Source organism: Vicugna pacos, chromosome 15 (genome assembly GCF_048564905.1).
Source record: "Vicugna pacos chromosome 15, VicPac4, whole genome shotgun sequence".
Taxonomy (NCBI): domain Eukaryota; kingdom Metazoa; phylum Chordata; class Mammalia; order Artiodactyla; family Camelidae; genus Vicugna; species Vicugna pacos.
Genome location: NC_133001.1, coordinates 10,552,505 through 10,577,940, shown reverse-complemented (window position 1 = coordinate 10,577,940; position 25,436 = coordinate 10,552,505). Strand labels below are relative to the sequence as shown.

The 25,436-nt window shown below is 45.8% G+C and overlaps 1 protein-coding gene across 3 annotated transcripts in view; it reads left to right on the top strand.

The window, feature by feature from the left end:
- The window catches only part of ARHGAP25 (Rho GTPase activating protein 25), an 85,016-nt gene extending 61,157 nt beyond the window's left edge, over positions 1 to 23,859 (top strand). For all 3 annotated transcript variants that reach the window (XM_015237055.3, XM_072937609.1, XM_072937610.1), the window contains 7 exons: positions 3,969 to 4,176; positions 9,107 to 9,239; positions 12,105 to 12,178; positions 13,696 to 13,817; positions 14,624 to 14,820; positions 18,020 to 18,552; positions 21,900 to 23,859. In XM_015237055.3, the coding sequence (XP_015092541.2) occupies positions 3,969 to 4,176; positions 9,107 to 9,239; positions 12,105 to 12,178; positions 13,696 to 13,817; positions 14,624 to 14,820; positions 18,020 to 18,552; positions 21,900 to 22,107 (1,475 nt within the window). In that variant the 3' untranslated portion in view covers positions 22,108 to 23,859. The remainder of the gene's footprint in view (positions 1 to 3,968; positions 4,177 to 9,106; positions 9,240 to 12,104; positions 12,179 to 13,695; positions 13,818 to 14,623; positions 14,821 to 18,019; positions 18,553 to 21,899) is intronic.
- Positions 23,860 to 25,436: the final 1,577 nt, after the last annotated feature.

The window sequence follows — 25,436 nt, the reverse complement described above, 5'->3', positions numbered from 1 at the left end:
GGCAAGTACAGGAGCCTGTAGAGGAGCCAGGAGGGAGATGAGACCAGCATGAGAGTGGATGGTTTCATAGTCATGCAGGGAGAAAGTCTTGCAGAACAATGAGAATCGACACCATCAGAGTCTTCAGAGAAGACAGGTAGGGTGTGGAATGAACTCAGACCAGATTCAGCCATTAGGAGGGCACAAGAAATCCTAGTGGGCAGGTTGGGTGGGAAGATGCAGCTGATGAAACCAGAGTAAGCTGGGTTGAGAGGTTAAGGAAATGATCAAGAAGAAGTAGAGCCTGTGAGGGTGGAGAACCCTTTTTACAAGTAGACACATTTTTCTATGAGTCTATAGGTGAAGAGAAGAAAGGTGAGTGATGTGATTGCATGAGAGCTGGGGTGGGAGATTATTCTTTAATAATTTGGTAAAAATTTAGACTCACATGCTCCTTCAATTTAAGATGGGAAGGAGGAGTGAAGTCCTGGAAGAGGTGGAAAGGGATGGAACCCATAGTTCAAGAAAGCATCAGCTTAGAGGAAAGCACAGGGCACTTTCCTTCCTCCAAGAGAGGACAGGCAGACAGACAGAGAAGGGACAGGAGGAGCAGGGACTGGAGATGACGGGGTTCTCTCATGATGTCTTCCATTTGGGGAGATAAGGGAAAGAGGAGATGAGGTCACTCCCTGAGACAGAGAGGAGGGAATGGGTGGTGAGCTCAAGGGAGTGGTGAAGTTTTTGACCCAAGATCTCATGGACATTGGGCTGCACTGTTCCTCAGTGACTTGAAGACGGCGTGGAGAGGGTAGTGGAAATGAGCAGAGTGGAGATGCTGGAAGGAAAAAGAATGTTGGGAAATGAGTGTCCTGGGGCAAATGATGTTGAAATGCCTGACTGTGGGCCATGGAAGGAAGAGGTGATGAGCACAGGACGGGGTTGATAGACTTGGAAGAGGAGAAAAGTTGGAGGACTCACTGTGCAGCGGGGTGTAAGAAGGAGCTTGATTCCAGATCATCTGCCTGGGGACCTCAGAGATGGAGCTCACGTTTGGTTTGACGGCTCTGCCGTCTCTGAGAACACCATTCCATCATGTTTGGGATATCTTTCCCTATTGGGATCCGGAAGGCCCCTTGAGCCCAAGTTTCAGCTGCCCTGAAACACATCTGCCTCTTAGGACATTTTACAAATATCCTATTGTCTATGTTTTTAGTTAGATCATTTCAATCATTTCCCTCCAATTTGGGGAGAATAGCTATTGAACTCTTTCACAGACAAATAGAAACCTAATTCTACATCAGTACTGACATGCTCTAATTGTTTCTCATTCTCTTGCATGAGGTCCTTTCATGTTCATAACTTGATAATAAGCTTGTTGAAAGCCAGAGCCACATCTTGTTACCAAAACACAGGTCCGACTGCTTGCCGATCAAAAGCCAATACAATGGGTAGAAAGGAAATCTGGCTTTATTCTGGAGACTGGCATCTGGAGGTGGGGAAGAGGCGGGCTCCTGTCCAAAGACCAGCTCCCTACCCTGACAATCAATGGGCAAGAGCTCTTAAAGAGTCTCAGGGTGTACAGGAGGTGGAGAGAGGGGGCTACATGCAGAGGAGCGCAGTCAGCTCTGACAGTCATCTCAAAGTTAGTCATGCTGATGGTCTGATCAGCAGCATCGTGATTCTTGCAAGTACAGTTGATCTTCAGTTCCAGGGTTGGTCCGTTCTCATTTCTTTGAGGCCAGTTCTCAAAATTGTGGCAGCTTATGTCACAGCTACACTCTAGTTACCACACAGTTAGCTGCTTCTGTCTGGTGGGGGTTTTACCAGCTCAAAGGATATGGTTCAGAATATTATTTATAGCCCTTGAGGAGGAACTACAGGTCCTTGACTCTGTTTAATGGCCAAACTATTATTATTTTGTTTTGCTTGACTATTTCCCTTTGTTTCTATATTTTCTTATTTCTCAGATTAAACTTGTTCTTTGACTGAAGTTTCTCTACAGACAAGAGGCAGGCAGAGGACGAGGAGGAGTGGGGATCTGCCCTGGGAAGATCCCATAGGGTCCTGCTCTGTTTCAGTCTTCCAGTCTGTCTGTACAGCCATCCCGCCTGGCCGGCTGCTGGCACATACAGGGCACTCGATAGACAATAAGCGTGAAGTTGAATTCATTTCCTGAAGGGGGCCCTACTAGTGTTTAAACGAAAGAAGTGCCAGAATTGTCATTAAGCGTGGAAAGCACTTGCTTAAAGATGGCGTAATTCATTAAGTAATTCAGCAAAACTGGTTGACTGTCTGCCTTGGGCCAGGCTCCATGCTGGACACGGGGATGGAACCAGATTGAGATGGTTGAGAGGTCACGTGGCTGACGAGGGGAGAAGCAGAAGCTGGGAGGGCGGGGGAGCCTGCAGTCTTGCAGAGAACACGGCACATATAGATAATAATAGCACAGTGGGAAAGGGAAGTGTGGAACAGGAAAGGAATTGGGGTATTACCGAAGGGACACGGATGCACAGAGTGGGGATGGAGTCCTTCAGGGTGAGTCAGGGAAGACTTGGCAGAGGTGATGATAGTGAGTCCAGCCAAGGAAGACATAGAACCTTAGACGGGGAAGGGACAGATGAACAGACTGAGGGCACGAAAACCCGAGAGCACTAGGGGCTTTCAGAACATCAGGCCAAGATGCCTTTAGGGGCGTGGCCAGAAGTCAGGCCAGAAAGGTAGGTGGGGGCCAGGCCGAATGCCACCTTAAGGAATGCTGGCCCTGGTTCTCCCATTTCAACCACAGACATATTTAACCAAACAGTCTCACTGGAGTGCTGTAGGTAAAACAGACAACAGTCCAGCGGGCACACTGCTGGGGTGCGGAAATTGTCCAGCCAGGTGCTGGCAGGGCTGGGGGGAGCTGGTCCCCGCACGCTTCGCTGGAGGCAGTGTCATCTGGAAAAATAGTTTTGGAAAGCAATTTGCATACCGTAGTCATCCAAATGTTCAAACCACTTGACCTCGTAATTTTCCATGTGGGAATTGGCCCTCAGGAAATAGTGTGAAAGAAGGAAAAGCCTGTCTTCATCCATCCAAATGTTAATGAATTAATTAAGCACTTAATCAGGCATTGTGCATCGCACGATATACATTCCAGGAACTCTGCTAGCGAGTGACCACGTTCTCACAGGAGCAATGGTAATAATAATAGAGTGTAGAAGACAATGTAAATTATTTACAGTACTGTGGTGGTTTCATACAGTATGAGACATCCGTACAGTGGATCATTATGCCTTAATGCTACAAAACTCAAGCAGAATTCAGAATGACCCACTTGCTACTGTGGCTAAGAGCACATTCTCCTGAGTTTACGGCCTGGGCTTGAATTCTGACTGTGCCGTATCCCTGACCTTAGCAAGTTCATTAACGCCTCTAAGGCTCGATGTCTTTAATAGTAAGGTGGATATGACAACACCACGCCCTCAGGTGCTGCGGTCAAGGTTAAATGAGAAAAAGTGTGCAAAGTACTTAGCATAATTCCTAGCACACAAGCACTCCGTAAAAGGGAGCCGCTACTTTTTAATTTAATTTAATTTAATTTAATTTAATTTAATTTAATTTTATGTATATATATTTATTGAAGTATAGTCAGTTTACAATGCTGTGTAAACTTCTGGTGTACAGCACAGTGCTTCAGTCATACACGAACATACATATATTCGTTTTCATATTCTTTTTCACCATATGTTACTAGAGTTGTTATTTTAAACACAATAAATGTGGATAAACAGAAAAAGACTGACAGACTGCCTCGAGTGTACAGCCCCCAATTTATAGCTCCAGGAAATATTATGTGTGATTTGTCCCCTGTATTTTGTTTAGAATCCCTGCAGTAAAACCGCTGAAGTCTCAGGCCACAAAGAAAATCGAGAAACGGACAAAGCACGTTGATCTATGAGTTCTTCCAAGGGGGGTCAGAGTGATGGTCTGCTTTTTCCTCCTCCCAGCGGTGTTCGGCCAGCGCTTGGATGAGACAGTGGCCTATGAGCAGAAATTTGGCCCCCACCTGGTGCCCATCCTGGTGGAGAAGTGTGCGGAGTTCATCCTGGAGCACGGCCTGAACGAAGAGGGCATCTTCCGGCTGCCTGGGCAGGACAACCTGGTGAAGCAGCTGAGAGATGCTTTTGACGCGGGGGAGCGGCCCTCCTTTGACAGGTATGCTGTCCTCGCCTCGCCTCCCCTGGGCCTGGCTTGGCGGAGAGGACCTCTCTCTACCAGTTGGGCTGTGGGACTCGTGCAGACGCTTCCAAACGCCCTGGCTGGCAACAGAAAGGGCCTTTTATTTTGCTCAGAATTCAGTGTTTGGGAGCCTGGAGCTCAGTCAGAGGAGTATGCTGATCATTTATGTGAGAGGTGATGTGAACCAGAACTAGAGCCTTGCTGGGTGGCCAAGAGGTGTTCCGGATATGGGGGGAGGGGGAGTAAGGGAGAAAGACGGGACTTAGATCAGGGCTGAGCCTGGGAGCAGGTGCGGGATGGGGAATCGCCAAGCTGGCCGAACAGACTGGGAGAGGCAGATACCGCACCACGTCTGTATCTGAGGGCTCCGATGCTCTTCCTCAGCTTTCCAGAAATGGCCAGAATCAGCGGGGAGGGTGTAGCTCAGTGGCAGGATGCATGCTTAGTATGCATGAGGTCCTGGGTTCAATCCCCAGTACCTCCATTAAAAAAACTGAATGAATGAATGAATAAATAAATGAATGAATGAATGAATAAATAAATAAATAAATAAACAAACCTAATTACCTCCCCCCACAGAAAACAAAAACAAAAAGCCCTCACAGAAATGGCCAGAACCAGAACTTTTGGTTAGTTTGGGAGACCACAGTCCTGTGCAATTTTGAATTTGGTTCTGAGAGCAGGGGGTACATACTGACATCTTGGCAGCCTGGCGTTCCCCCAGTTCCCCTCTGAAGAGGTTGCCCAGCCCTGTTTGGGGCTTTTAAGGGGCAGTGACATTTCTTCCACTATCCCCCTCCCGCCCCACCTCCTGCAGCCAGCCAGACAAGGTGTTCTGCTCTGCCGTGCTAGCTCCGCCCCCCTCCCAAAACCCGACATTGGACACTCTCTGCCTGTTGTGCAATGCTTGCCCCGGTGGCCTGCATATGCTTGTCTTGGTGGCAAGAAAGAGCCGTTGTTCTTTCCAAATCAGCAGCCCATAAACCAAGATTTAGTTAGGGCCTGAAATCTATCCAGTCTCCAAGGATTGAAATCCCACAAGAGCTTATTCAGGACCGAGGAGTAGGGCTGATCCTGGGAGAATCGTGAATCGCTAAGTGTCATGCTGTGTGGACGGTCTCACCCACCATCTCCCTCACCTCGCACTGCAGTCACCACGGTTGCCTGCTGTCCCTCCCTGCAAAGCATCCAAGCTTCACTGAGACCCGTCTGTTTCTCTCCATTCTCACAGCCGCTGTCTTAGCTTGGAGTACCGTATGTCTGTCTTTGCTGCACTTGGCATGCAATAGGTTAATTTACCCAGGTATTTGGACCGGAGAGCACCAGGGGCAATTGTTACCGGAACTGACGCAGGTTACGAGCATCAGACTGACAGACAGACAGAACATTCAGCGGCCCCAGAAATCACATTTCATTATCAGGCACCTGTTCCATCAAGCCTACCGTCTTCACACTCACTTTTCTTCTTATGTTTTTAATTAGCTTTGCATTGATCAAAAGATACAGATGGGTGGTTGCTAAAGCAATGAGAACAGTCAGCCAGGAGGAAAAGAAGTGATTGACAGGTTTGCTGAACACCTGCCCGAAGGTTGAGCTTATGCACCTGTAAAGTCAGCCTGGGTGGTGGAGTTGAAGTCCTTGATTCCTGTGAAATATTTGGGGCTGGAGGGAGGAAAGGGACCACGCTTTGTTAAGGAAGCTCCACCCCCAGAACCGAAGGGAAGGGTTTACACATCCAGAAATAGAAAGGGTCACCTGGGGCTCTTCAGGGTCCTCCCAGGGCCGACTCTTGGGTCCACGGGGCCCCTGGGATTATCCATCTTGATCCTCTATCCTGGTCATGTGTGCAGTACCAGCAGGACAGCCCCTCAACTGCCTGATTGGAATGAGTCAAGACAAAGATGCCCTTACTTGGTAGACGCTAGAGCAGGTGTATCGGGCTCTCATTAAATATATAAATATGGATTTAAAAATTCGAGTCAAATTGAGTTTCTTCTGGGCAGGATGCTGCCACTACACAAAGCGCATACACTGCCGATACCGATATTTCTGTGGAAAAGGACACGGACCCGCCACATGATCAGGTCAGTGCTACAAGGGACGGTCAGCAGGGCCATGTGAGGGACCTTGGCTAATTGATGGGTCAGGCATTGACCTCAGAAGCCACCTGGCTCCCTACTTGCTCGTTGTCCTTGGTTAAAAAAAAAATCTTTTAACGATGTTCCATTAGGTAAAGCAAACTCAGGAAAAATCATACTGGAAATTTCGACTATAACCATGACATCTGAGTCAGCCTGCTTATAGTGGGGGAACAGACATTAAACCAGAAATTGAAAGAAATCACCATATAGTTTCTGTTGTGTTAAGTGCTAAACAAACAAGTGTGAAAAAGCGATGGTACTATAAGAACTTAGAATAGGGGCTTTTAGCAGGTCTCCCCTCAAAATGTATCACATAGACTGAGACACAAAACACTAGCATGAGGAGTTAGCCAGGCCAACCAGTGTCATCTTCCCCCCCCTCCCCCGGCAAAATGAACGGGGAAGCTTTCTGTGGCTGTAAAATTCCAAGATGGCTAATTGGCCTTTTTTTTTTTTTTGATGATAATTTTGAAATATCTATACTATATCTGTGGTTATAACCCTTTTCTCTTTTCTTCTCTGTTTCCTCTTTTCTTTTCTTTTTTTTTTTTCTCTTTTCTAATGTTGGCTTAGTTTCTCCTGATTGAGCTTTCTTTAGCGTTTGTCTTTTTTGTTGTTGCTCTTTCTCTTGGAAAGTTTCCGATTCTTGACGAATCATCTCTACTGTTTTTCTCATTTTGAGTTCTCTATTTTCTACCTCGGTTCTGTGGCTATGTTTTGAGTATAGGGCGCCGTGCCAGGTTGGGGACAGTGAGTCAGAGAGTGGAGGTGGGGGGTCAGATGGGGCTGGGGCAGAATCCTGGCAAAAGATGATGGCCCTTGTGAAACAGGGCAGTGAAAGGAGGGACGGGGCTTAGAGGGTTTAAGGGACATTTGCATAGCAGGATGAGGGGATTTGCGTACTCAGATATGGGTAAGGGAGGAGCTTCAATCAAATCAAGACCCTGGATTCCGATTAAGCCCACTGGGTGGACTGCGATGCAGGGGCACCAGGACAAAGGAGATTTTAGGACATGAGGAGGATGCGGCTCCTGCAAAGTGTCAGCTGGTTGTCATCCTGCCATTTTCTGGGGAACTTCTCTTGCATTTTGATAAGGGGGCTTTGCTGGGGGTATTTTTAGGCAGTGATTCAGCAGAGAAGACTTTCCCAGAATGCCACCTCAAGTGAATGGTCCCCACCTCTGATTTCTGAGGGCAGCAGTGGAGCAGAGGCAGAGTTCTGTGCCTGCTAAAGAGAGAATTCACAGGCTGCAAAGGGGGAGCCTTTTCAGAAGACAGCTCTGATCACTCGCTGTCAAAAACAGCCAAAAAGAAAACATTTACATGGAACATCAAGACAGAACTCCACAGTCAAGCCTTGCTGTTCTGGTTTCTGCTGCCTCAGATGCTTACCCTCTCCTCCCTTGCCCGACCCTGCTCCAGGAAGTAATCCTCCTGCCAGCTGCTTCTATATCCCCCAACACTGAAGCCCAGAAGGCACTCAGATCATCTGAACTTCTTACGACATCACAGTGTTTCAAAATATTACTGCGTCTGTCTCTTAACAAAGACCAGTTTTTCTTGATATGAAATAAACAAATATTTCTTCACTGAGCTTCCAGTACATGGTATATTCAGACTCATTTTCTCTTATGGAGCTACAGAATAAATGCAATAGCTCCATCAGCCACGGGTCAGCAGACTTTTCTTAAAAGCCCACGTATGAAATATTTACGCTTTGTGGGCAGACAATCTCTGCTGCATCTCCTCGACTCGGCTTGGCTCATATAGCAAGAAATCAGCCAGAGACAATATAAAAGAACGAATGAAGCATGGCAGTGTTCCCACAGCACTTTATTTATGGATGCAGAAATTTGAATTTCAGGCGATTTTCACATGCCATGCAATATTCTTTTGAGTTTTTTTCCCCAACCGTTTAAAAAATGTAAAATCCATTCTTGGCTCACAGGCTGTACAACTAAAGGCAGTGGACCATGGCTTACCCAGTCTTCTCTCCGTCCTCCTGGCAGTCACATGCTGCCAGCCTCGGGCTGTGACTCCTTGTCATTCTTCAGATCTTGTCTGAGGAGTCTCCTTGGCCTCCCCAGTTCTGCATCGGGTGTCCCTTTTTCTACATTTCCATGCGGTCCCAGGTCTTGGACTTCCCTTGTCATCACAGTAACCAGGTGGAATTGCAATGACTTGAAAACATGAGTCTGCACAGCTCTGTCACTCCATAAGGACAGGAGTCCTGTGTGTCCCTCAGGTTCCCTGCTGCAATTCCAGTGCCTGACATAGTATCTCGCACCTAATAGGTTCTCTCAACCCTTGTTAGTTGAATAAATGATTGTGAAAATATACGAATGAATCCCAGAACTATTTTAAGCTCTCTGAGAGATTAGAGAGAGATCAGTGGACCATAGGTATCAAGGAGTTATCACATGAAAAATTAGAGACTAAGTAGAGAACGCTAAATTGTGTTGTACTGAGTGACTAGGAGAAAGAAGAAAGCAATGAAGACTAGAATAGTTTAATAGGTTTAATGGAAAAAGTCGACCCTGAACTTATCTTTGAGGCAGTTAGAAAAGATAAAGGAAAAGGTATTAGGGGTTATGATTCCAGAAGGGGGAGTAGCAAAAATCTTTTGATTGTTACACCTGTATCGGACTCTACTCCTCTATAAAACCCCATTTGGAAACTGGGATTATATTCAATAGATCACCAATGAGGAGGTGAGGAGGGTTCTGAAGTTCAGCTTTCAAAGCGCATTGCTTATTCTCTTCCAGAGATACAGATGTGCACACGGTGGCCTCCCTGCTGAAGCTCTACCTCCGAGACCTCCCGGAACCAGTGGTTCCCTGGAACCAGTATGAGGGGTTCCTGCTATGCGGGCAGCTCATGAATGCAGATGAAGCAAAGGTTTGTCTCTTAATAGGGTTAGTTGTCCTGCCTCAGAAGAAGGTGATGGTTACTGAACACTATTCTAGTAGGCAAGCAGCAGTGGGTTAGGGACCCGCATCTTTCTATGAGATACTTTGTCAAACTGGAACTTTCTCAGCAACAAGAGGCCAACGATGCCAGTCATGATGACGGCCCTCATGGGATGTAGCACTCTAACAAAGAATTGGACTATCATCAAATACCCTCAGGTCACTTTAAAATTAGTACGAGAAGGAGGATGCGTCTGAGAAGGGTTTCAGGCAATATGGCCCTGCTGAGTCCCGCTGGGACAGAAAAACAGAGTGACTAACCTGGAGGGCAGGTGAGAGGTCTGAATGTTCTAGCTCTGTGGTGACCATGGGTGTCAGACGTGGCTATACAGGGAACACACGTACCAGGGAGAGGTAAGACAGGAGCTTTTCTTTGTTCCTATCAGCCGTGGCTGCTGCAGGGCTGCGGCATCATGCTTGTTAGAGTGCACCGGCTCACCAGGAGGAGTTTTGATCCTTAAATTGTTTCTTTGAAGGTCTTAGAGTCAACAGCCACCACACTGGGGTCATGTTAAACACACTAACCAACCAGTGAAAGAAACCAATAAAACCCAACTGACAACAGTAAAACCTTTATGGTTTTTAACCAAGATTTGCAAAACTAAATGGCCCCTGAATGCATCTGTGTCACACTGCTAACGTAAGAGTCTAACTCCCCATTTTGGGGAAGTAAGTGTTCAGCGCTACTGTGTTAAAAGCTCTCTCTGGCAAAGTAGTGCACAGAAAAACTGAACAATGAAGACCTGAACTTAAGTTTGATTTTTTGCCATTAAGCCAATGATGTATCTTCTGTGAGACTCAGTTTATTTACTTAGACTGAGAGAGCTTGCTACAGTGATGGAATTCTTACGCATCTGCACTGTCCAGTGTGGTGACCACTAGCCACATGTGGCCACTAGGCACTTGAAATGTGGCTGATGCAACTGAGGAACTAAATTTCTTACTTTATTTTATTTTATTTTATTTTATTTTATTTTATTTTATTTTACTTTACTTTATTCAAATAGCTACTTATGGCAAATGGCTGTTGTATGAGACAGCACAAACTTAGACAAATTTCAGAATAACAGGATCGTTTTGAGGACTAAGGGATATATGTCACAGTTTTAAATTGCTAATTCGAAGGGAGGTTTATTATCTGCTCTACTTCAGATTTTTTTATACAGTATGCTCCCAGAAAAAGTGTATATATATATTTTTTTCTTTTTTAAATAAATTATTGAAGAGTTTTTTGCCCTCGCCCTGGAAGAAAGCCCAGCTGTGAGAACTTGCATCCTGAAAGTAAGGCGCCTCAGGATTTAAGCAGATCCAGGCACAAGAAAAAAGATGATTTCATATCTCAACATCAGGAAAGGAAGAGCACGAGGAAGAGGCAGCTAGTGCGCTATGGCCACTGTAGCTACTTTCCAATACACAGATTAGGTTGCACGATCTGCTATGGGATATTTTGTATACGGTTTATGAATTTTGAGGGAGGTTAAGAGAATAAGGAAAGTCTTCATTTATCCAGGTGTATCAGCTCACCTTGGCAAAAGTAGGTGATTTTATGGAATGAGGTTTAAAAATTGGCTAAAAATGATGAATGCTACAGGTGGCATCTCACCTCCCCTCCTCCCAGCTTCAGGGAAAGGAAAGGAGGTCCGTGGATCCCCACACTGGCAATCAGACTCCTGCCCCTAAACTTCCTCGTTTTAGACCCGCTTCTCCCAATTTGTTTCAATCTCAACACATTGGAGAGTTTCTAATCTGTGGTAATGCACATCTGGACAGGGCAGGGGGATCAGAGCCTCTCTCATTGGTGACAATGTGGCAGGGGTGGTAGCTGGGAGGAGTGAGTCTATAGCAACTTTTGCAAAGAATTTGCATGACTATACTGAAGAGGAAGGAATCAGTATCTGGTCTGAGGGGGGACAGCGTGTCTCACGTGCACGGTGCACTTTTGTAATCATGATGCTGCAGACGGTGACTGCAGACCCTGCAGGCAGCTGTGGGTGAGAACAACAAAGAAAGCTCGCTGTGCTTCTCTTCCTGGCCCATGTGTTCTTTGTATGACTGTGTCTGACGTTCATGGTCATCGTGGAGCTAGAACATTTGGACCTCTCACCTGCCCTCCAGGTTGGTCAGCCTGTCCTTGGGTCCTAGTGGGTTCCAGCAAGACCAGGTTGCTTGAAACCCAGGTTCACAGAAACAGCCTCCTTCTCTCAATACTTTTAAAGTGACTTGTGGGTATTTGCTTCTGGCCCAGTTCTTTATTGGAGCTTTCATCTCAAGCATTTCTTAAGCAAACAATATCGTGAGTATGCTTATCAAATAGTTCTGGCTCGGAGTAGCTCTGAGTCGGAGAGGAGGGCATAATTACAGACAAGTAAAAAAAATACACTGTCCATGTATGTATGTTCATGTATAACTGAAAAATTGTGCTCTACACTGGAATTTGACACAACATTGTAAAATGATGATAACTCAATAAAAAAAGTTAAAAAAATAAAGTATTTAACTTAAAAAAAAGTAAAATGTATCGGAAATCTTAGAACACACCAAAAAAAAAAAAATACACTGTCCAAAAAACAATGAGCCTCTCCGTGCTATTTTTGCAACTTCCTGTTATAGTTATTTCAAATAAATATAGTTATTTCAAAATAAAAAGTTTTTTTTTTTAAAGACATACAATACTATGGGAACAGGAGAGACTGCCAAAGTGTTGCTTCTGCAGAGTTGCACCAATTATGTCGCAGGGTCCCCACTGCTGACAAATAAGCAGGCTCATTTACTGGTGTTGAACATCTCTTTCCAGGCTCAGCAGGAGCTGATGAAGCAGCTCTCCATCCTTCCTCGAGACAACTACAACCTCATGAGCTACCTCTGCAGGTAAGAGTCCCCTGGTATCAGCGTCACAATTTTCAGCCACATCAGAAAAATGCTCCCTGTTAGAGGAGTGTCTTTGTGAACTTAGGAGATTCTGGTCCAGACCTTTGGAAGGTCAACACTGCTCACATAGCAATGAGGCAGTTTCCTGAGTCCATAGATAACTGAAAAGATCCCCTGAAAATCTGATTGGCACAAAAATTGAACATTCCACTCCCCCCCCCATCAAACCTGCCCCAGGGCTGCCCAGAGTCCTGGGACATGCAGTGGAACCCAGAATTCTTCTGATGTTTTTAGAATTATCTCCAGCTTACTGACTCTGGACCATAACTTAGCAGCCCAGGGACATTTGTTGCAGGACAATTTTCTCATGTCCCTTTCTGAGGACCTGCTTTGTGCTGTCTCTGTGGCAACATGTAGTCTGTGATTGACCCAGATCTGGCTGAAGCAGGAAGCCCGAATCTCCATGCTGGATATAGCTGAAATTTTTCTTTTTTTTAAAAAACATAACTTTCTGTAGTTTCCAGATTTGGAAACCAGGAAAATGCAAAATACTGTACATAGATAAAAATTACCCCAAATTCTCTCACCCAGTAAAAATCACTGCTAATGTTTGAGTGTTTTTCCCTCTGAATGTTTTTGTCTCTATGAGAGAGCTTTACATGCATCAATATAAATATAGGAAACAATTTTTACACCAAATTAGAAATGAAGTATATATTTGTATCTGCTTCCTTTGGCTAAATGCTACTTTATGAGCATTTTCTTATGTCATATAATAGGATTATAAATGACTCCGTAATATTCTGTAATATTTCCTCATTTGGACAACCCATCACTGATTTAATAATTTCTCTGTATTTGGAATTTTAAGTTGCTGCAGCCTACTTATCTAAAAATGGTTTTTGGAGAGAGTATTTAGAAATTCCTTTATTGATCTTTTTAGTTTTTTTTTTTTAAATAGCATATATCTGAGAGTTTCATGCCTCAAGTGTGTGGAATTACAGCAAAAACTCATTGTTAGTTTTTGAGCACCTGCTGAAAATCTGAGATGCTTGGTGCTGTAATCGGAGGATGAGAGCAAGGAGGCACCGTGAATTCCCATTTCTGAGATCTTCTCATGATTAAATTTTCTTGTCTAGAGACTCCTCTGGGACAGGTGCTGAGCATTTGAGAGAGAAGCCTGTAAAGTCAGGACCGAGGGTAGTCAAACAACCATTTTAGTCCTTCTCATCTCCTCTTAGCTCCCAGAACTGGACCCTGTCTCCTGCCAGCGTGACTCTCCACCCCACCCCTGGCCCCAGTGCCACCACCAGGGGCTGGAATGCTTGTTTTTCTTCTTCCCCGATCTTGAATCTTTCAGGGCAGAGCTAAATTCTTGTAGTTTGAGCAGACTGATCCCACTCCTGAGACCAGGAGGAAAGAGTTGGGACCCACCTCTGAGATCTTGTTGGTCCCAGGAAGTGCTCCCTTCTGATAACTTCCTGTTTCCTACTGTGGGATTTCCTGGCTGTTCACAGGTTCCTGCATGAAATACAGCTGAACTGTGGTGTTAACAAGATGAGTGTGGACAATCTGGCTACTGTGATCGGTGTGAATCTCATCAGGTCAAAGGTAGAAGACCCTGCTGTGATCATGAGAGGTAAGGCTGGTCCCGTGGTAAAGGCAGGCGCAGAGGAAATAACAAGAGTGGCGTCACTACCAAATCGCTCTGTAATTGGCCAAGCATTTTCAGTTGATTAGCTCATGTGAGTTGTAAAAGAGCCCTGTGAAATAAGCGAGCAGGCATTGTGTCCATTCTCCAGGTCACAGCGGGACAGAGAGGTTAAAGATTTACCAATCGTCACACAGTGCAATAGGCTGGCACAAACACAGCTAATGTTTCTTAGTCTTTTATTGCTTTTTAATACCCTTAACCAGAGAGAGCAAACAAGTGTGGTTTTATGAGGCAGCTCATAAAAAGGCTACTTGTTAAGCTGTGCTAAAAAGGCTCCTGAGGCTGTGTCTTGGCTCAATGAACAAAAGTCCTGACACAGAGCACTGATGTCTGCCATGGTTTTGAGGAGGCAGGATGCCCAGCACACGTTTGCTCTGTGTGCAGTAAGAAATCAGATGTCATACCGAGGACACATCAGGAGAGAAAGATGTTTCATTTTCTTTCCTGTCATATTGCCTGTTTCCTGATCAAAGACCGATTCAGAGGACTGTAGGCTGAAAATAGCCCTCTTTCACCCCACTCCCATATCCTTCATCTATTCGATCCCTTTCATCATAATCTCCTACCCCAAGCAATTAAGAAGGGTCCTGTGAGGAGCAAAATAAGGTCTTTTGGAACCATGTAGCTTTAGAGTCAAGTTTAGAGACATTCCATGGGTAGAGACCCTTGAGGAATGCCTGCCCCCTGCTTCATGGTCCAACACTATAAATCTCTTCCTTCTTTCTTTTCAGGGACTCCTCAGATCCAAAGAGTGATGACCATGATGATCAGAGACCATGAAGTCCTCTTCCCCAAGTCTAAAGATGCACCCGTATCACCTCCTGCCCAAAAAAATGACCCCAAGAAACCTCCAGTGGCACGAAGTTCTGTGGGCTGGGATGCTACTGAGGACACTCCAATTTCTAGAACAGACAGCGTCAGTAACATGGTAAGGGGCAGAGAGCCTTCCTCCTTCCATTTGACTCCTCTCTAGTCCAGGTCATTCCATGGAAGAGCTTCTCTGGGGTGTCTTGAATGATGCTGTGGCCATGGCCACAGCCAGTACAGACCCATTGGAATGCATCTTGAAAGCCTGGCCTCTTTCAAAATCTACTTTCCATGGGCATCGTGGAGGTGGGGTTAGTGATGTGTGCCAGTCCCCCAGTGGCTAAGCAATGGGAGTCCTCCACTGAAGCCTACTCTGAAAGGGAAACCCTTTCAAACACAGTCCAGGGAAGTTCAATGAGGGAATTTTAGACCACAGTGTAAATGTTCTAGTGAGAGCTGTTGAAAATTCCGGGTGAACGCCCAGAAAGAACCGGTTTCCTGCTAAGCCATGGAACGTGATTCCTTTCTCAGAGTATGTGGTATGTTTGTGTAATATTTCTCATTCCCTGATAAGCCGTCTCAGCATTGTCAACCCCCTCATTTGTACTGAAGGGCTGGGTCTCACGTTCCCAATGTCCAAAAACTCTCCAGACTCTCAAATTTAGACTATTTAAGGGCAATCATTTGCAAAGCTCAAATATTTTTACATATTTGTAAAGACAAGTATTTTTTAAAAGGGTATGTGAACTTTATATAGCAGCTTGATTCTTTACATGTGACCAAGAAATGAATTTAAAATTTCTGGTTGGCCAGGTAATGTCAGTTGCCTACAGTACTGTTCATCCTGAGGACAATTAAGAAAATATTGGAAAAAAAAGTAGGTAGTGGTGGCGATTCTGATTTTTCTGGAGTGATGCCTATCTGGACACAATGCATTTTACTAATACTCTAAAATTAAATCAACATTTAGAAATGCTCATACTTCATATAATGAAATCATCCTACCGTTTTTTAAAAATTGAAGTATAGTCGGTTTACAATGTTGTGTTGGTTTCTGGTGTACAGCATAGTGATTCAGTTATACATATATAAATATCCTTTTCCATATTCTTTTTCATTATAAGTTATTATAAGGTATTGAATATAGTTCCTTGTGCTATACAGTAAGATTTGCTACTTAGCTGTTTTATATGTAGTAGTATCTGCAAATCCCAAACTCTTGATTTATCCCTCCCTCTTCTTCCCTTATAGTAACCACAAGTTTGTCTTCTATGTCTGTGAGTCTGTTACTGTTTCGTAAATAAGTTAATTTGTGTCATGTTTTTAGATTTCACATATAAGTGATATATGATATTTGTCTTTCTCTGTCTGACTTACTTCACTTAGTTTGATAATCTCTAGGTCTATCCATGTTGCTGCAAATGGCATTATTTCATTTTTTATGGCTGAGTAGTATTCCATTGTATAAATATACCACATCTTTATCCAGTCATCTGTTGATGGACATTTAGGTTGCTTCCATGTCTCGGCTATTGTAAATTGTTCTGCTGTGAACACTGGGGTGCATGTATCTTTTCATGTTAGAGTTTTCTCCCATCCTAACTGTTCTTGAGAGTAGCCATTGTTATGCTTATTTGACAGGTTTCTGCTATTTATTGTAACAGTATGGGCAGCAATGGGCAGGCACTGTGCTGGGGAACTTAAATAGATCACGTCTGGAGTCCTCACCATAACTGTAGGACAGAATTTAATTTATCATCCACATTTTACAGCTGAGGAGCTGTAGCTCAGGGAGGTTGCCCAGATGGCCCAAGATGACAGCACTAGAGCAGTGGAGAGTGGGACTTAGACTTAGTTCTCACCTCAGGGCTTAGGTCCTTCTGACTCCAGGTGTGGTTGCTGAAGCAGGTGAGTAGCTAGAAGCATTAGACGGACTGTTTGAGCCCTGATTTCCTGATTTTATACTTAGGGCTCAATCTTTTTCTTTCTCTTTTTATTTTAATCTAAAAATATTTAATACACACACACACACACACACACACACACTCACTGAAACACACACTACTCTGTATCTTGAATTTTTCTATGTAGCAGTATACCCTGGAGAAATTTTCATGTCAGTACGTAGACAGCTACATCATAGGACTTCATGTTTTGGGAGGTGTGTACGGTGTTGCATTCTGTGCATGTACCATCATCTACTCAGCCAGCCCCTATGGATGAAAAGGTGGTTTTCCTTCCTTTGTACTACAAACAAGGATGCAGTGAATAACTCGACTGTGCTTCATTTTGTGCTCAGGCAGATATATGTCTGGGATAAATTCCCAGAAGTGGGATTGCTGAGTCAGAGGGACTGTAATCTGTAATTTTGATTAAAATTGTTAAATAGAAGCTGTGCCATTTTGTCCTTCCACCAGCAATGCATGAAATAACCTGTTTCCCTACAGTTTTGCACACACAGTGTGTTGTCAGATTTTGGGGGGTTGCCCATCTGATAGATGAGAACGGTTATTTCAGTAATTTTAATTTGAGTCTTTCCTGTTACAAGAGAGTGCACACATTTTTCCTTGGCTGTAAGGGCCAGTTGCATTTTTCCTCCGTCAACTATCTGATCTTGTTCTTTGCCCATATTTGTATTGGTTCTTGGACTTCTTCTTCTCAATTTTCATGAACTTCATAGACTAGGGAGAGAAGCCTGTTGTCTGTGATACACATTGGAAATAGTTCTGTCAGTTTGTCATTTCTTGTGTGATTTAGCATGCAGTAATTTCTTTGTTTTATTTTTAACTTGGGGGAGGGAGTCATGGAAACCCGTGTGGGTTGAATTTATCAAACTTTGCTTTTATGGCTTCTGGATTTTGGTCATAGGAAAACATCTCCATTCTAAGGCTATAAGAGGATCCCAGGTTAGGGCTCCTTAACACAAGCAAACAATTTATTTTAGTCACTACTTCTTTAGAGCAAGAGTTCCTTCAAGTACAATATCCTTTTTTAAAAAATGCCATGCAGATAATCAAGTAATATGACAAATTAAGAGATGGTCTTCTGCTAAGTTATAGGTTGCTACAAGATATTGAATATAGTATAAAAAGGAATGTCTGTTGTATATGCATGACTGAGAAATTATCCTGTACACCAGAAATTGACACAACATTGTAAACTAAGTATACTTCAATTAAAAAAAAAAAAGAGCGAGATGGTCTTATAGAGTTTCATAGGTGTGCAGCCAGGAGACACTTCTTTCAAGTCTCTCATCCTTATCTTGGGAACGTGACACATGTGGGAAAAACTCATGTAACATGATGGCCATTTTTCTCTAGGCGAGCGACTCAGAGACAACCAGCCCCACTGGACAACAGCCAGGTGATGGGTGTCTGGGAGACAGCAGCAAAGCATCCAGGGAAAAGCCAGGAGACTGGAAGACACAATCCCGGAAAAGGACTCAGACACTCCCTAACCGGAAATGCTTCTTGACATCAGCTTTTCAAGGTGCCAATAGCTGCAAAGCGGAGATCTTTAAAAATGAGTTCTGGTCCCCTTCTTCGGAGGGGGCGGCAGGGGAAGGGCACAGGAGAACAATGTCTCAAGGTGTGCCGCAGTGTTTTGACTCCCAGAGGACTTCCACCTACGATAATGTCCCCACCCAGCCCCGGTCCCCTGGGGACGCAGAACGTGCACCCTTGTCTCCGGCTGATGACTCCAAGAGAGATGCTCTTGCCAGCCCAAACTCTGAAACCGGGCCTGGGAAAAAGAACTCTGGAGAAGAGGAACTTGAATCTTTGCAGAGGATGGTCCAGGAGCTGCAGAAGAAAATAGAAATGCAGAAGCAAATGTATGAGGAACAGATTGAAAAGTAAGTCACAGACAGAGGAGCCTGGGCCACCACTCAGCTTCCATCTTAAAAGCAGTAAGGATTGTTCTGCTTTGCCAAAGAAGTGGCATTCTGAAGCTCCAATTTATGGAAGACAGTATCTATAGCATTTGGGCCTAATAAGGAACAGCGTAAAAGAGTGAGGCGATGACTAAATTAGTAAAAACTCTAGGCTTTAGATTAAATTCATGAAAAGTTAAGGATGCAGCTTAAGTAGCTTAATCAGCTCTTTCCAAATAGTGGCTCTTTAAGCATCAACCTGCCTAAATGAATTAAGAGGAACTTTAAAACTTTTTTTGATATTAATGTCATTCATCAATTATGCAAATATTTACTGAGCACCTACTGTGCGCCAGGCACCATTCCATCCCAGCTGTTGCAGAACAGCACTGAACAAAACAGACAAAAGTCCCTTTGCTTACAGAGCATTCCTTCTAGCGGGGGTAGGCAGATCGTACGAATGGGGTAATTAAAATCTGTGCTATGACGGATGGTGGGAAATGCTATGGAAAGCCATAAAACAGGCCTGGAGGTTAGGGGGCTCACGAAGGGGGTTCCAATGTTAAATAGGGCGGCTGAGGAGGGCTGCACTGAGAGGGGCCTGAAGGAGAGGAGGGAACAAGGGAGGTCCACACGGGGGTTGGGGGTGGGGATGGGGATGGAGGAGCAGGCCAGGAAGAGGGAACCAAAGCGCAGAGGCCACGGAAAGAGACCTGGTCCTGTGTGTTGATGCAGAGAAAGGGCGGTGGTGGGCGGACCCGGGGAGGAGCTGCTGGGGGAGGGCGGAGAATGCGGGAGGCCCGAGCACGGAGGGAGGGGCCGGTGAGCCACCTGAAGGCCCGAGTGAGGCATCGCTTCTGGGCCCCCCACCTGCCTGATGCTTCATCAGATCACATCATTGACGTCCCTCAAACTCAGGTTGCTGGGGACAAACAAGACGCAGGGGCCGGTGACTCAGCTGTTGCCACAATTTCAGACAAACCCCTAAGATGCTCTTGACGCAATTTGCTCGTTTGAGTAGATCAATTTCCTTGAAATCTTTTCCACACCACTCATCTTCCATTGAGAGGAAACCTCAATCCAGATTTGCCTATGTTCACGCTATTCGAAAGGCAGTGAAATGTGAACCCAATGGGATTTTCAAATTACGGGGACTGTTCGGTCCGTGGAGACTCAGGTACATGGAAGTGTTGCTGATAGATGCAACCGGTGTTTCAGGTTCTTGTCCTGTGCCAGAAAGAATTCAGAGACAAGACGTAGTGGTTAAAAAAAGTAAAGTGAGGACTTATTAAAGGATGGACAGGACACTCTCAGGGGAGAGCGGGCAGGCTCATGTGAGCGGCTGCTCTGAGTTTCTTCGGCAAGTGAGTTACATAGGGTGTAAAAATGAATGGGTGGAATATTCATTGGGGAGGGAAGGGTTTGGGGCCGTATTCCCTGATTATCATCCCAACCCCACCTTCCCAAAGGGAGGAGGGATTTTTGTCCTTATTTAGTCTGGATCGGAAGTGTCATGGTGTCAGTGCATGATGGATACTTCTGATCTGCAAGGCTGAGTTTATTGAAATGAGGGCATAATGAGCAAAAGGTTACATTCGGACACTGGAAATTCCTGCCTTTTCTTACCTTTCTTTGTTCTTCTCCAGGCCACTTGTCATTCCCAAAAGCATGATCCCTTATCCACCCTTGCTTTTCTTTCTCTGCCCAGGGACCCCTGCTGCTCACATGATGTGTGGTTTCCTGCATTTGGCCTGTGCCCCTCCTTTCTGCACAATGCCTGCCATTTGGTCTGTGTCCCCCTTTCTCTGCTCGTATCTAGCTATCTGCCTGCTCTAACAGAAGGAAGACTTTGATGAGTCCTGATACTTTGTTCCCTGCAGAAGGTGGCCATCTAGAAGCCACACGTAGCTCCTTTGTCTAAGAACCTGAGATCAATGGTTTGTAGTCTCCGAGACGTGGGTGATGTCTTGGCGGTGACCACAGCAGCTTGAGAAGACTCCCAGTTTCTAACTTGGGTGTCATTGACAGAGCGGGGGCCCATGAGGGTGCCCTCTCCTGCTGAAGGGTACAGAGTCTCTTGAATCCACCATCGGGGGCATCCCATCCTCAGGAGAGTGGGGAGAATGAACAGTCTGCCATGCCTGCTCTAAGCTTCATGTTTCAGGCACACCTTCTCATATAATCCCCTCAATAATCCTGTAGAACAGGGAATGCCCCCACTTTACAGAAGAAATAAGGGCTTGAGAAATATAAAAAGGTTCCTGAAGGTTGCACAACTGTTCACCGGCGGGGCTGGGATTTGAACCTCGGCCGGCCAGCCTCCCAGGCCCACCCAGATTCAACCTCTCCACTTAAGGCCACAGACAAGGTCTAGCACAGTGTCTCTTTGGAGATTTCCTCCAAAGCAAGAGGGATAGGGGGATCTCAGAGGAGAAAATTAGATTTGTAATGGGTGGGCCAGAAGGATTGCGACTAATTTGGCTTGAAGAAGAAACAGTGCAGGGAACTATAGTCAATACCTTGGAATAGCCTATAATGAAAAAGAACGTATATATAAAACTGAATCACTATGCTGTACACCAGAAATTAACACAACATTGTAAACTGATTATACTTCAATAAAAAAAATTTAAAGAAAGGAAGAACTAGGCTAGGGTAGGTGAGGCTTTAGGGAGAGGTCGTTATATGCAGAATGGGCCAAGGCCGTTGAAGACAGAAGGCAGGGCTGGGCTCCCAGTGAAAATCCTGGGAATTCAGGAACCCAACAGATCCTTCACTGGGAGCGGGATTCAGAAGTGAGGATGAGACAGGCAGGACCATTGCTCCCAGCGGGCAGTTCCCTGTCCTCTAAATCTTGATCCCCAAGAGCCTGAAGGAGAGACTACGTCAGTCTGTGCTCCCCATTGAAGCAGGATGAGAAGGCACTCGTGAGTGCTCAGGTGCTGGGAATCTGGAATCTGGATGGGGTTCAGCAGGCCCTCAGTTCCCACTGAGCAGGACAGGTGCAAGGGCCGTGGGGCTGCAAATAGCAGGGGCGGGCTCTTCATTCAAAGACTTTGCTGTGGTGGAGTCTACAAAACAGAAAATGACCTGAAAAACAGCACAAGAGATGTCATGAGACGGACGTTCCATGACAAAAGGGGTTCAGACAGGCTCTGGGAATTCAGGTTTAGCGGGCAGACCTCCTGGGCGTATAACCAAGAGATACGGGCTGGCGATGGGTCTTGTGATGTGGAAAGTGAAACGGACAAAGGAGGTTGTGGGCCAGGCCCGAGGGAGAGTCTAGCGGTTACGCCCTGTCCTCTCATTCTTTCCTTTCCTTCCTGTAGCCTCGAGAAGGAGAACTATGACGTCTGGGCCAAGGTGGTGAGGCTCAGTGAAGAACTGGAGACAGAGAAGAAGAAGTCGGCAGCCCTGGAAATCAGCCTCCGCAATGTGGAGCGCTCCCTGGAGGACGTGGAGAGGCGGAACAAGGCCTTGGAAGAAGAAGTCAAGGAGTTTGTCAAATCGATGAAGGAGCCCAAGGCAGACGCTTGAGGGTCCCAGCAGCACCACAGAGACAGCCCGCAGGGACCCAGCACGGCGCCCTTTCTTGGTGCCCGCTGATGACCAGGAGACATAATTGCTCCCCAGGAGGGAGAGGACGTTTGTGGGGAGAGCATCCCATTTCCCAGTGAATGAACCAGTGGAGTTTGTAGGAAGATGAGGGTGAGCAGGGACTCATGTGGACACCTCTGAGCCCCTGAGGCTGTATTTCAAAGGCTTGCATGATGGTGGTCTCAGGCCAAGTGGAAGGGACCTCCCAGGGCTGGATAGCTGTGTCCAATGGAGACTTTGAAGCAGGCCACATCCCAGGGCCCAGGCCACAGACTGCCCCCAACAGAGGCTGGATGGAGGCGTTAGTTCTTTGTTTCCTGTGTGGAACAACTCACCTAGAAAGATGGCCTCTGAGACACAGGGGCAACAAATGATATTCAGCTTTCGAGTGGGGTGCAGGGGTGGGCCGTGTTTTGAGGGGCTGCACCTGCTGAAGTCAGGACCCCATTCTGCGACCCCCACTGTGATGCACACTCTCCAGGCTTGGAGACTCAGAACTAGTATCACACAAAGACAAAACAAGCAATAAACTGTATTTATGAATGCAGAATCAATTAGAAAATTATATTCGAATAAAGGGAAAAAAAAAAAAAGAAGAAACAGGGCTGCTGTGAATCTATACAATGCCTCTCTGACAGCAGAGGGCTCCCCTGCCTGGGGCAGGTGCACCCAGCTCTGGGCACAGGACTTGATGAGCAGGGCACGGGCAGCTTTCCAATTCCACTTGCCTTTCCAGTGGCCACGACCGCATAGGGCGGGCCGGAATGATATGACTTCCGTAGAGGCTGGTTGGGGGTTTAAATAGTGACGGTCCCAAAATGCAGGTGATTTTACCTTTTAAAAGGACCTGAGGCACTTAAAAAATTAGCTGGGAGAGGGGCTTCCTTAGCTGACAGCTACCTTTTCCTTCTACGTAAAGCCAGCTTGGCAAAGGTCCCTGGTGAGGCCCCCAGGCCTTGCTAGATGGGATGATGGATCTTTAATGGTTTTTGTCATTGACAGGCGGTCTCCAAGCTCTTTTGGCCATTTGAAAATATTTGTGCACACCCTCTCCCATATAGGTATATTTATTTATTTATGACTTATATACGTGTGCTACTGTATCGCTAGATCACGGATATCATAAAACGTACACAGGGAAGAAACTGAATGATGATGAGATAAAAACAAATACAAGTTTTCAAATGTGCTTTCAGCTCTGGAGACCACTGGCCCAAATTCTCAGCAGGTAGCACCTGTATTAATGTTACATATTTCATCCCATTGCTCCCACAAATTTACTGGAACTCTTGAAGTCACGTGGCTGAATTGGTGATTTGGAATCTCCAGTTACTACAGAAAGAATTGTGCCTTCCCCAGCATCTATGTCTCCTCCATTATTCCTTTTTCACCCTTTGTTTTCTTACTTTCTCTGTGTTTCTTCACTCTGGTTAATCCCCGCTGCCCGTGGCCGTGATGCGCTATTCAGAGTGAAAGGGATGGATGGGGTGGGGGTGGGTGGTGGTCAGTGGCTCTCAGTCCTGCCACCCAGGCCCCGCACCACCCACCCCCAGCTTCCTGAGGACCAGACGGACAAGGACAAGGATGACACCTGGAGCTTTTCCTTGGAGACCTGCTTACAAAAGATTAGGGTGCCGGGAGACTGATGGGGAACATTACTAAGTAAAGCAATAAAGTATTTGATTTTCCGGAGTTTGCTTTTTTTTTCGATTACAGAATAACACAGAAACACTTCTGGAACACCTAGTGTACACTGATGAATGCCTACAGTTCTGCAGGCTGGTGTTCCGGGTTCTCCTGAGGGTTCCTCACACTGACTCTTTGGATGTTAATACAGACTTGAGGATGGAAGTAGCCAGCTTCACGGTTCCAAAGGGAACATTTGTTTGAAGGTGCAAAGGAGAGCCTGTTTGTTGGGGGTCCACGTTGTGAGACCTTGCTGGGGCTGGGAGCGAGAGCACAGGCTGAGCGGAAGTCCCACGATTGAATCCCAAACCCTTCCTGGACAGGTGATGCTTCTCATACTACGCCTTCCGCCAGTATCGCGAGATAACAGAGCAGCCAGAGTGTCAATTCCTCTTCCCAATCCAGAGGGGACCTGGCTTGCCTAAGCCACCACTGCCCTCTCCTTTGCCACCCTCCATGTAAGAAGAACACATCTTGATTGTGGTGATGGTTTTCATGGGTGTAGACATCTATCAAAATTCATCAAATTGTACATGTGAAATATGTGTAGTTTACTGTACAGGAATCATACCATTAAAAAAAAAGGTGCTAAAAAAATAAAGAACATAAAGAGTTTCTCCAGGACTCCAGGTCCTCATGAATCCAAGGAAAGTTTAGGAAAGAAAATCTGGGATCTGATGTCCCTGTCTTCAGTGCCCTAAAAGGCCACCTAAGGGGTGCTTGGAGCATAGCTCCCGGCCTCACCTGAACCTGGGAGCCAGTTTCTGGAAGGCAGAACCAGACTGACCTATGCCATTGGAGCTCTGTTGGACCCTGGAGCTCCCACTGTTACTTTCAAAGCCCTTCCAAGGGCAGGATCTGCTGAATCTGCCTTTTCCCAGCCACCCACCGCCTTCACCTCACTCTCTCTTCTGCCTGCAAAGGTACCAAGAACCTGAAAATGTCTACAACATGCACTTTGAAACTCCTGGCCCTCTTCCTACCAACATTCTCCATTTCCTCATGGGCTGGCACATGTCAGAGCATTTTCTCCTAAGTATGAGGCAGATCGAATGGTTTTCCATGTCTGCACTGGACAGGACACTCTGCATTAGGGGGCTGGCTGCGACAAGTCCCGTCTCCCTCTGTTGAGCTGCTGTAACAAAATACCACAGCCTAAGTTCTATTTATTTGTCTCAGTTCTGGAGGCTGGAGTCTGAGATAAGAGGTGGGGCAAAGATCCTCTTCCGGGTTGCACACTTCTCTATCTATCCACATGTGGCAGAAGCGGGTAAGGAGCTCTGTGGGGCCTTTTTTGTAAGACATCTTTACGACTGACTTAACTCCCAAAGGCCACATCTCTTAACACCATCATCTCTGTCGTGGGGTAGGACTTCCACATACAAATTTGGAAGGAGGACAGAGCACACATGTTCAGACCAGAGCAGTTCCCTTCGAATGGATCTTGGTGCATCTGAGGACTGGAGGAATGGAGTGTATCTCTGGTACAGAGCTTGCTGCGGACGATGTAAGCAATAAACTTTTTTGTTACTTTCGTTTCAACCAATTCTTTTGAGTTCTGCTTAGAGGCCCATCCTCTCAGA